This window comes from Scomber japonicus, chromosome 11 (assembly GCF_027409825.1).
Source record: "Scomber japonicus isolate fScoJap1 chromosome 11, fScoJap1.pri, whole genome shotgun sequence".
Taxonomy (NCBI): domain Eukaryota; kingdom Metazoa; phylum Chordata; class Actinopteri; order Scombriformes; family Scombridae; genus Scomber; species Scomber japonicus.
The window spans coordinates 21,015,354-21,028,242 of record NC_070588.1 but is presented as its reverse complement, the minus strand read 5'-3'; the positions used below and the strand labels follow the sequence as shown (position 1 = coordinate 21,028,242).

The window sequence follows — 12,889 nt, the reverse complement described above, 5'->3', positions numbered from 1 at the left end:
CTGCTCTGAATTTGATCAGTTCAGGCCTTTAAATGACTCACCTTGCTTTTATTTCAAATATGTAATCACTGACTAATCAACAGACATTTTATAGACCAAACCATAATCAGAGAGTAGCAGATGAATCAATAACCAAAGTTAGGACAGCAACTAACAATCACTTTCTTTATCGATGGCCTAAATATGTCAATTATCTTCTCAATAAATTGATTAGTTGTTTGGCCTATAAAACGTCTGACAATTGTGAAAAATATTCAACACTGTTTCCCAGAGCCCAATGTGAAACTTTCAAATGTTTTGTCCCAAAGATATTCAGTTTACTATCATACAAGACACATCTGAGGAGCTGAAGTCGGACAATTTGGCCATTCTCAATATTTCTCAAATCAATTATTATCACAATAGTTGGAAATCAATGTATTAGTTAGCAATTAATTGATGAATCATTGCAGCTCTACTAAATCTATTTATACCACAGTCGCTGTAAATGATAAAATAATATATAATATGAAGTCGTATTACGCCTCTTTGAATATATTTGCATTGGTCTATCCTTTAAGTATTTATATATTAGTGTCATGTGGAATAATCTTTTTTATATTGCTATATAAGCCCAGGGTCTACAGATGGAAATCAGCACTATGCTATATCTGGTGTAATACATCTATTGTACATTATCCATGTTTCATATAAACCAATAAATGAAATGAAATGCAATGAAAGGGGGAAAGGAGGGAAGGAGGAAAGACCAGGAGGGAAATCTAACCAAAACAACCCAGAAATAAAGAGATGTGGAGAAGTCACAGGTATAAGTGACTGTGAGGGAGAAAGACGAAGACAGTAAGTTGTCATATCTGTAACAGCGGGGGAGAGAGAGAGGCATCCTGTGTATGTGAGAGAGAGAGAGAGAGAGAAAGAGAGAGCAATGTAACATTATCTCCACTGGACAGAAAGTCTCAATAATATCGTGTAGCAGTATGCAGCACTATCTATCTATTCTAAAGACTGGAAGCAATTAATACATGGATTTTTCTCTCACAGTTTTAAAGCTTGTCATGGTTAGAAAACTAATTTCCTTTAAAGTTTTAGGTTGACTTACTAGCAAAGCAAACCATATAAATGATGTGGCTCAGAAACTAAATGAAGACAAGATGAAAATTAACTATAAGTGTAAAATCACAGAGATGGTATTTTGTTTGAAACTGGCCATGGCATAAGCAGGATAATGTATGATCTCTTATTACTGTTTATTTATCTTTTATTGTGATTTCATTATTTTTCCTTCCTCTTTTTAAACATATTTTAATATTTTAACTGTTGTTTAAATCACCTGCTCTTTTATAACCTATGAATCACTTTGATCTGCATTTTGTGTATGAAACATTGCTACATCAGTCAAATTTACCAAGATTACACTTTGACCAAGATTTCAGACTTAATATTTGCACCAAGTGAAAAACTTAAGAAAACAGTCTGCCCACAATAGAATAAGCATAAGACTGAGACTGAAGCACACCATTGAGAGAGGCTGAGTCACAGAGAGTGAGTGTGGTGTGTGATAGGTGTATCACAGAGAGGGTAAGCTAAATTGTATTTCCCACAGCGACTCCCGATATCCAGACAGCTAACATTTTATTGTGATGTGCAACTATTTTCTCATCTTCCACTGTGACTGTTTGTATCCTGGGGCACATAAACTGTGTATGTGATGCAGCTGACTTCAAATTGGTTCAATTTTCAAAAGATCTTGCATCTGTGTCCAGACAAATATTTATACTTTATTAGTATTTCTTGCATTCAGTAGTGGTGGGTCATGCTGCTAAAGCAAGTTCTTCCACATATTGTATACTGAAGGGTAAATAATGGTCTAACATCTGTAACAGTCATCCTCTTGTGTCCCAGTCTGTCAAGTTAGAAACTGGTTTGTGTGTTGTAATCAGCTGATAGCAGCATGTGCATGTGCACCTGAATTTGGAGTTACATAAATAAATTTTACTTTATAGTCTGTCCACAACAGTGTACAACTCTTGCGATTTTCTGATTGTGCACATTGACTGCAAGTTGATTATTGTGAATGATTCTTAAGATCATACTAGGCTATAGTTGACTGTTAAAAAGTTAAAACGACTGTTTAGTCTTCCTCATTCTAATAATCACATGAAGCAGTGTCTCCCAAATGAGATAAAGAGAGAAGGTACTGTATATCTCAATGGGTTTCTCCTGAATTAGAAAATCCAGTCCAGAAACCATCCTGTAATCTAATATATTCTTACTGTATGTTGAGCCTGGCTGCTTCCTGAGGGACTGATGACCTAAGTTAGGTTCGTCCAATTATGTCCAACTATTCTTCCAAGTCTTGCTGGGCACATTATGGGGGCTTGGCCACTAAGCAGTAGCTTATGTTTTATTTTCAGTTCTAAACTACTGACACAAGTTTACACTTTGGTCACTATGGTTGAAAATTAACAACCACAGGAATGTTGCCAGTTTAAAAGGTGAGGTACATCCAGGTAACACAAGTTTCATTTACTTACAGGCAATGTAGGCGATCAAAGCGAGGGCAAAAAGTAGCTTCATCATTCTTCTGTTTAATCCTGATATCAGCCAGATGACCCGCTTCATCATCCGCTCAGTGCAACAGGACCAGGAAACTAACACGTCCAGGTGCAGCTATAGCATTTTGAGTCACGGCTGCTCACGTCCTCGGTGGAAATGGTGCGTCTTGAAATTATCAGGCCGGCTGTCAATGACTTGGTGTCCCAAATTCACATAAAATGTGCTACTCAGGACAGGCCAGCTAGCTGCTCCTGCTACGTCAACACCAATCAGGAGCAGTTTACGTGGCTAGCAGCGCACACACAGGTAGCCAACAGTTACCGGGAGTGTCCACACTTACAACTACATAGTAAATTAATTACTGGCGCCATGTGTTCCCAGACTACGTCAACAGTCACATAAACTGTAACACACGTAGATAGATATCCGAAAGGCACATTTACAAACGTTTCAGTCACAAGTAACACAGTGAAGGCAAACACTTAGCCGTTAGCGCCACACTTAGCTAAAAACTGACAGCGTCTTCTCGTTTTCCTTCATAACTGCTGATTAAAAAAACTTAACAGACGCAAACCCCGCTTCGCAATTATATCCAGGTTAGTTCCGAGAAAATAAAACAGGTGCTCATTTTAACGTTGCACAAATGCACACACAATTTGCTCCTCTCAGCTGGGCCGAGGTATAGCAGATGAGCGATTACTCCTTGCTCGATTTAGCAGCCTGACTTTTCCTGCAGACTGGTGTGACGTTCATTTGATCTAAATAAGCATTTGGTTTTATTTTATTCAGTTTTATTTGTACGACCTTAAAAACCACGTGTAATTTGACAGACTAAATAATATGTATTCTGCATCCTTCTTAATGATGGCGAAGATTTCAAGTTCCAGTATCATTTATTTTCAACACTGACACAATGGCTCATTCATTCCATGACACGAAACTTTCCATACTGCACTGAACTAACCTTGTTGCATACCATGTTGATTTTCCCATTGCAACCTCTTTAACCTGTTTGGCGCTGTAAACGTTTTGCAAAAATGTCCTGATGCTGTAGGTATCATTTATAGTAAGACAACCAGACCTACTGTTGATACTTTGTGTAATGAGACTGTCAGACAATAGGCAATTGTTATGTTTAAACTCGTTTGTCATCCCTAAATAAATCAACAACATGCAGGCTGTATGGTACCACAACAATATAATCACTTCCCTGTTGTAATGTTTTTCCAGACTCAAGAGTTGATTTAAAAAAAAACTTTCTTATAGTTAGTGAAAGCAGGTCATTAAAAAACTAGGTCTTGTTGTCATCTGACATCATTTCCTATTGCACATTTTGTTCAATGGGATGGTGTTGTATCGTTTTGATGAGTGTAACCCTGCAGTTAATGATAATGGGTATAACTGGACATGTGTTTGTTTTCTTTGTTTGTTATTTGGAAAACAAATTCAGCCTATAACATACTTTTGTCTGTATAGGTTAATACACAGCAGATGTAGTGGGATGTAAAATATGCACCACATTGTAGTCATAGGTCATATTATATATTATATGCTCATGTTTATCACAGAAAAAGTTTAATCTATTGTGTCTCACTTTCAACCCTTAACTGACCGTTCTTTCACTCAATGCCCTAATGAGACTGGACTGATGTACAGCTGGTGATGAGGATCACTTAGAAGCTAACCTAAGAAGATGACCCCTAAGAAGATGACCCAATTCTTACTTGATTTATTACCCCAGTAAACAGTCTCCTACTATGTTTATGGGCTCAGTTTGTAGTTTCAAGCCTCATTCAATACAGAATGATGTTCATTTTTTGAATTATGTTCCCTTTGCAATTAAAATAGACAATAAAGCAGGGTAGGTTTTAGGGCGTGGCTACCTTGTCATGGTCTTGTCACTACCATGGTAACAATGTTAGTTATATAACATAACCATCTCATAACCCCAGATTCAGAGTATAGCGGCCACTATTTTACAGTGTTTTCACTTAGTGAAAGTTAAGTGTAACATTTTGGTGCACTAAAAAAGTCTTGTACTAGGTTGAAATAAAAGACATTACATTAAGCCTGTTTTTTGCTAGAGAAAATTAACATTAGCATTATCACATTTAACCATAGACCATCAATGTGCAATGCTAACCTAAATTAACCAAGCTTGCAGCAATGAGCTCTAGGGTCAGCTCCACTCTCTCATCCAAATATGGTCACTTCTGGCTCCAAAAAATCAAAGATGGCGACAATCAAACCGCCCAACTTGAGGCCTCAATATGGTAGTCTACAAACCAGTGGGTGATATCAAGGTAATTACATCCATACATTTTACTATCTATGGTTCTTACAGTATATCATCACAGCTTTACAAAGCGATGTAGATACACAATTTATGTGTAATTGTTTTTACATTTACATTTACAGTACGTGTCCTTGTGTTTTTCAGTGGAGATAGAGCAACTGTGCCACTCATGTACAGATGTCAGAGGAGGGTGTTGGTGTGCAATGGGGGGGGGAGTACACCTCAGTGCAGATGCATCCATGTCTTTTTGTGAGTAAATCATTGAGAGAGAGAGAGAGGGAGGGCACAGACAAAGAGAGACAGACAGACAAAGAGAGAGAGAGAGGGAGGGCATTAATCAACTGGCAGCTCCAAACTAGAAAAATCAATTTATGGTGGGCATAGTTTTATTGCGGCAGGTCTCCAAAAATAAATGGATGTCTGGGAAACCCATTCATTCCAAAGAGTTTGTTATTATGTATTTCACCATATTTCTGCGCAGCAAAATCCTGGTGTTATTGTTGTATTTAGATACGTAATTGACCTTGTGGGTTATTATAATCTACCTGTGAATGTGCAAGTCCTGTATACAAATCCAGACTTTTGAAAAATGCTTCTCACACATACCTCTGACTGATAGATAGATAGATAGATAGATAGATAGATAGATAGATAGATAGATAGATAGATAGATAGATAGATAGATAGATAATAGTGATAGTATTTACTTCTGACAGTTCACACCCAGGCTCCCTGATGAAAACCCTCTGTTTATGCTTACTGACCAAATCCAGAACCACACTAATGATCAACTGGCAAGCAACTGGTTGTGCTATTCTTTTTGTCAAGAGCTTACAGTATAAGATTCATTTGATTCAAATGTGATTGTTTGTTTAAAGATGGTGGCTTTAGACTTACCAGTTGACTACTTAACAGAACTGCATGTATAAAATAATCTTAATGAAAATTATAAACATACATATAGACATCCTAATGGTTATTTGGTTTTGCTATGAAATCAAAATTGAAAAATCGGCTGTAGATTCCTCTAATTTTCAATCCTATCAGTACCACAGATGACAGCAAACTCAGACAGGGAGACAGAAATGAGAGAATTATGCACTTAAGTCTAACCGGTGGCACAGTAAGTGTCATTCTGGTAAAAGGCACTCAGTAGCAATGTTCTTGTCCTTCATGAAAACCCTCAGCCCTGAGGATGCAACAGACAAATTTAGCCATCACACATCTCACTTTAAATAGTCTATTTCTTCTCACAATCTGTTTTTTCATGTCTGTTCTGTCCCCCATGTGTCCGTTCACAAATCAACAGATAGCTAACAGGCTCCAGGAGAAAGTAAAGAGAGAGTAAAGTTGAATGCTCTTTACTGTTGTGATCAATGTCATGAAAAGATTTTTGTAAAACTGACAGGTAGCACCAATCACTAGATGCTATTTAAATGACATCATACATCCACAGACATAAAATAATGTAAAAGACAGCTACAAAGTTATAATGTGCAAATACTACATTCAAATTATATGTAAATAGCTGTACATAACTTGTTAATAATGAACCTAAAGTTCACCAGTTTGAAAAATATACAAGTACTGGATTTCAATAGGAACACCATAGCTACTCATAACTAGTTTAACACTGGCAATATTCACATGCAAATGAACTAAAATGCAGTATTTAAATGCAACATAACATAAAACACAACATGACAGTTGCGTAATATTATAACTAACTGGACACATGTAATAAAAATCACCAATTTCCTGATTGGACTCTCTAAGCTATGATCTGGCTGTTTCATATGACTAAAACAGACAATGAAAACAATAAAGGAAGTAAACAAAAGAATAATGAATTACTCCAAAACGACTGCTATGGGGGAGAAAATACAAAAAATATATGCAAAGTTCTTACACAGCATGATAACATGGCACATTACTTGCTCTGGATAATGTACAGTACCAGTCAAAAGTGTGGACACATCTTCCCATTCACATCAGTGAGAAAGTGTGTCCAAATTTTTGACTGGTACTGTATATTGCGCAAGAACATCAGGCACCTGCTCTCCTTTTTTGTTTGTTTTTGCATGGCCTCCTTTCTCTTCAAAACTATACAAGACAGAAATAGATAATGATTCAACTGAACGACATCAGAATCACTATTATTCCAGCTATTTGATGGCTGATTTGAATATACACTATAACATACAGACAGTTATACATCCACTCATGACTGAAATTTATGATTGAATATGGGCTGAAGTTATTTGAAAAAAACTCATAATAATAATAATAATTCAGTGTTTAGGTATTAAAGGGCACAATGCATTGATGATTTTCTCCTGGGAAACAGCTGTTCACTCTGAGTCACTGAGATAGCAGAAAGCACAATTACGTATATATGAGTTAATAACCCTGTGATTAAACACGTATTCAGTCAGCTGTTTTATTTAAAGACCTCTCTAAATGCTCACAAAAGGCAATCCACTGTGAGATGAAAAAACTGAACATAATGAAACCTACGCATCCGGGGTCAGATGATCACAGTACCATTATTTTAAGGGAACACTTTAACAGCACGTCTACGAAAATAATTTATTTAACATCAGAAGGGTTCATAAAGTCAGTGAAAATGGGTCACATCTTGCAACTGCAAGTTAAATTCAAACAAATTGCTAATTAAATTGTGCGTAGAAATACCAATTGCAATTGCATGTCAGGGGAAGAGGGACACATTTTCATTTTATTATAAAAGATATTCATGAGGAAGGATTACATCATCTCTTTTGTTTCTGTTTTTTTGGCATGTTTTGAAATGTGTTATGTCATTAGCTGATAAAAATCCATCAGAGATCATTTACCGAACAATCCATCTGTCGGGGGAGGCGTTTGGTAATGGACCATCTGACAGCTGTTAACAGCGAGAATTGGCATGAAAACAGCCGATAGAGCTTATACTGTAGCTCATGATGTGTGGCTCTATCACGTCATCATAAGTAAAACCTTGGGGAACTGACACCTGAAGCCAAATGCGACAGTTCTAGCAATGCACAGGGAAAATGCAGTCATGATTAAATAGAACAAACACCATTCACATGTGTTATAATGACACAAGTGAATTTCAAGGTACAAAATATTGTTACTAATATAAAACTGAATCAATTATGAAAGATTTTTTAAAGATAAGTCAAAGCTGCTAGCATGGCTGTAGACTCTTAATGTTGTTAAAAATGCTTTGAGCAAAACACGTGAATGCATAATTGCAAATATATTTCACAAGAAAATAAAATGCATTTAAATGGTAAAATAGACTGTACTTATAGAGCGCCTTTCTAGTCTTTGCGACCACTCAAAGCACTTTACATTACATGTCATTCACCCATTCACACACATTCATACACCATTGGTGCAGCAATGGGAGCAATTTGGGGTTGAGTGTCTTGCCCAAGGACACATCAACATGTGGACTGGAGGAGCTGGGAATCTTCCAATTGGAGGACGACCGCTACCTCCTGAGCCACAGCCGCCCCCATGCTCCATTTAGGGTATGGAGCATGTAACAGTGCACAGAGCATGAATGTTTAATAGTCCACTGCTGTTAACAAGTCACAGTGTGCCTCTGTATGCTTTACTGTATTAATTCAATTTGTACCTAAATTACAAAGATTTTGATAACACAATTTTCTTTCTTTTGTTTTCTTATCAGATGAAAGATGGTAATTTAGCTTATACATGTTAACTAAAAAGCTGATATAATGGAATTTAAATAAATACACACTTACATGCACACATAAAAGTTGAAACCTTTTTTAACCTTTTTCTTTATTAATGAATCAGTTGCTCTAGTTTTTAATTTAATTTAATAGTGTTTATACTTGATGGGACCTATTTTACTCACACAAGCACAAAATAGTCCGTCTTGGATGTAGAGCCGTGTGGGCATCTCCAGCGCCTGTTACATGGGTTCATGTATTTGCAGTAGCGCAAAGTGCAAAAGCTGGGTGATGTGGAATATAGATTGCATGGTTTGGTGATTGATAAATAGGCTCTCAGTCAGTCACATACCTAGTCTCCTATGAAACAGCTGTGCCAATCAAAGTGACGCATGACAACAGCTCAAAAAATGGAAATACACTTCTAAAGAAAATCCTACTGTTGGCATAGCGTAGGATTTTCTTTAGAAGCGTATTTCCATTTGTTGAGCTGTATGTAGAATGGTGCAACGTGAACACACAGCAAGACAAAGCTGCGGCCAGAGGCAGATGGTTAATTAGTGCAATGATACAAAGTATAATATAGAAAATATTATGGTATTTTAGCAGAACACAAGGACAGAGACTCATGAAAGTCAACTATGTACTGCTCATTTGGTGCTTCGTGAGATTAATGTGTCAGTCATTTGAAACAACCTTACTTCACCAAAATATGCACATTTTTTATATTTCATAATCGAGGTTAAAAAGTGTACTGAAAGTGAAACTATGAAATGAGAGAGTAGAGTAGAAATCAGTAGACATATATGAAAACAATTTGTAAAGAAGAATGTAAATTACAAGAATGGTGCTAAGGGTCTGAGCGCTTTAGTTTAGAATGTAGGCTAATGTCATCATGTTCATTTATCTAACTGCCTCAGGTTTGATGCCTGCGGCTTGATGTTTTTAATTGATGCTCTATGTGACTGTGCTTAGCATGCAGTTCTCATTGCAAACATGCAATCAAATGTTACTGGCTGTTAAGGAAAGTGGCGCTCCTAGATAAAGTTACTGAATCATTTTCTTGAATATGGAATTAGAGAGTAAAAATGATTCATGCCCACTCAAAGTTATCAAGATGTTGGATTTTAAAGGAAACAACGTCATCAGTGGCCTCCACATTTCTCACATGTGAAGACTGTCATTTCACACTTAAGGACAGTTAGTTTTTACTGTTATTGCAAGATAATATCAAGATGATGACATATCTTGTTGATGATAATATCTTGTGATACATAACACATTTTCTTCCCATTTTTACCTTGAGATGTTCCTGTACCATTACATCAATCATAATATTATCATATGTTCGTTGTTAATGCAAAGATATTAAATACTCACCACATTCCACATTATTACTCCATTATTATTCCATCATTACTGAGATATTACGATAGGATATTATCCAATTTAAAGGCCAGCTGTTGGTTTCTGAGCCCACATATAAATGTATCATAGTCTTGTTGCTATAGGCCTAAAAAATGGATGTCTTTACTATGCAACCTGATTAATGCTGCATTAATGAATCCTACCAGTTGGTTGAAGTGTCTGTACACTAAGGGCTAGAAATGTAGCACATTGTGTGACCCTCAACACATTATTCCTCCCAGTGAAACTCATCAAGTGAAAGCAGCAGCTGGTGAAAGAGTTAGCACAAAGACTGCAGTGAAATAGAAAGCGAGTATTCCAAATAGAATAAAACGTGTTAATATAATTAATTCAGAAAGTAAATACATGAATATTTTCAAAAAGCTAAAACGGAACAGTCACAGCCTTCAAATGTGTTTTTACCTCTGAATTAATAAACCACAACAAATGTATATGATTGCTCAAGTTTAATGTGTAATGTTTTTGTTAAGCAGCTTTTGGCTATGGCAAGATATTCATTTATTCATTTCAGTGCAACCACCAATGAGACCACAGAACTGATATGGGTGCCAGGGAGGGCCTCCACCAAAGAAAACAAACTTGTCCAGTAACAAGAGGACAACAACAGGAAGCTGGAACAGAAACTCCAGCAGAACAGCATGAAGGACATGTGGAGTGGCTACAAGAAGACTGGTGGCCAGGTGACAGGGGGAGACCAGGACAGAGCCAATGAGTAAATCTATTTTCCAACAGATTTGATTTGGAGGCTCCTGTTTCATCCTTCAACCCAGCTCTGCAACTGTCTGCTCCCTTCAATTCCCCTATCCTCCCTCAACCAAATTTGGGGGTGGAGAACGCCATCACCTTCCTCTTCAAATATAAACACCTGGACTGGGCAAATAGCAAAGTGAGACACATGTTCTTCGACTTCTCCTGTACGCTCCTGTATCATCCGGCCTGCACTACTAGGGAGAAAACTGAAAACTGTGGATGCTCTTCTGGTATCCTGGATCCTTGATTACCTGACTGGATGGCTACTGTTTGTCAGACTTCAGAACAGCACAGGGGCTCCACAGGGGATGGTCATGTCTCCCTTTCTTTTCACCCTCCACACCACAGACCTTAAATACAACACTGCCACTTACAGAAGTTCTCAGACAACTCTGCAATTGTGGGTAAAGTCAGTGAGGGGAAAGAGGCTGATTACCAGGGTGTTGTGGACTGCTTTGTTCAACAACCTGCAGCTTAACACCAGAAAGACAGAAGAGTTTGGCGGTGAAGTTTAGTAGGCGGAAATCACCCCCCACTCTTATTTCCATCGATGGGGTGAATGTGGAGACAGTTCAGGATTATAGGATTATACAGCAAGTACCAGGGATCTACCTAGACAACAAGCTGGGCTGGACCAAGAATATTGATGCTGTGTACATGAATGACCAGAACTGTCTCCATGTCCTGCGGGGGCTCCAGTCACTCAATTTCTACAGTTCTACTCTGAGGATGTTTTACCAGTCTGTGGTGGCCTGTGCAATTTTCTATACTGCTGGGGCAGCGGACGGGGGGGGGGGGGGCAGTGGATATCAATGGAATCAACAAGCTCATCAGTAAGGCAGGCTCTGTCCTGGGAATAGAACCGATAATGACTCTCAACCACTCCATCATGCACATGTCATGCACAAGAGCATGACATGTGTTCTGAGTCTAATCATCAGACACTTTACTTTCACCATGGAACTTTCTGATTTTTTAAATGTACTTTAGTCAATGTATTTACCTATGAGCCTGACCACTGCACATATTTCACATTAGTTATTGTTATTGATATTGCACCTGGTAGTTCTCTCTTTTGATACAGACATTTTTTTCTTTTTCATACCTCATATTGTTGTACCTTGCAACCGTTGCACACAAATTTCTCTCAATAAAGTACTATCCTCTCTTATTTTAAAAATGTTAAACCACAGTGTAAGATAAATGAATAGTGCACTGTGTTAGCCAATCAAATATGTGCACATTCCACAAAGTTTACTTCAATAGTGTAACTCTATGGCATTTCATTTGTCCTGATGGTGGATTAAACTATATTGCAGGAAGCTGAGTACAGGAGGCTCTGTTACATTTCTCTTGCTATTATGAACAGTGGTACTTTGGCTTCTGTTAAGCCCTCAAACTCATAATGTATAACTGAAACTGGTGATTGTTTTTCTTCTCACTATTGCGTAACATACCCACACAAACAGCCACTTGAGGTATTTCAGTCAGTTTCAATGCATGAACAAGACCTTGTCAACTGAATCGAATTCAATGGCCAAGTATGTTCACATACTGTACCATCAAGATTTACTGCTGTATTTTTTCAGCTTCCAAAGAAAGGTGGGACAGAATAAACTACATAAGTATAATATGAATAGTCCAAATAAATACACAGGGTGCCTACAGTTAAATAAGACTATTGCTCAATACGTACTGTATGTAAGCAGTAGATATTGCATTTGAACTGTAAATGCATTATAATGTGAATTGACTATTTGTGAAGCTATGTGAAAACACAACATCATGACAATTTCACAATAACTGCAGTCTAAATTAAGGCTTTTCATCTTCAGTAGCCTCCCCACGGCAAGTCTGGGAATGAAAAAGTAGAATCCGCATGTATTAAATTTACCCAGCTGTCAGAAAAGTGTTTAGATGTAGGCTAAAATAAGAGTCAATTAATTTAAATAAAAGTAAAATTCAAGAAACACGAACACATACATACACACCCCTCCCTTGTGACCCCTGCCTCGTGACGTATTAGTCGCCTTTAAAAGATTCTCGATAGCCGAGATGAGCGCACTTTCACACAATACTGCTCGTCTTGCACGAGTCCTCACTGTGAGCGGGATTATAATTATTTGAAACATGGTGACATGGAGATGGCAGA

General features: G+C 37.5%; 1 protein-coding gene across 1 annotated transcript in view; it reads right to left on the bottom strand.

Annotated features, from left to right (window-relative positions):
- uxs1 (UDP-glucuronate decarboxylase 1) overlaps window positions 1-3,245 on the bottom strand; it is a 42,903-nt gene extending 39,658 nt beyond the window's left edge. Inside the window, exon 1 of the mRNA XM_053328413.1 lies at window positions 2,535-3,245. Within this exon, the coding sequence (XP_053184388.1) occupies window positions 2,535-2,625 (91 nt within the window). The 5' untranslated portion in view covers window positions 2,626-3,245. The remainder of the gene's footprint in view (window positions 1-2,534) is intronic.
- Window positions 3,246-12,889: the final 9,644 nt, after the last annotated feature.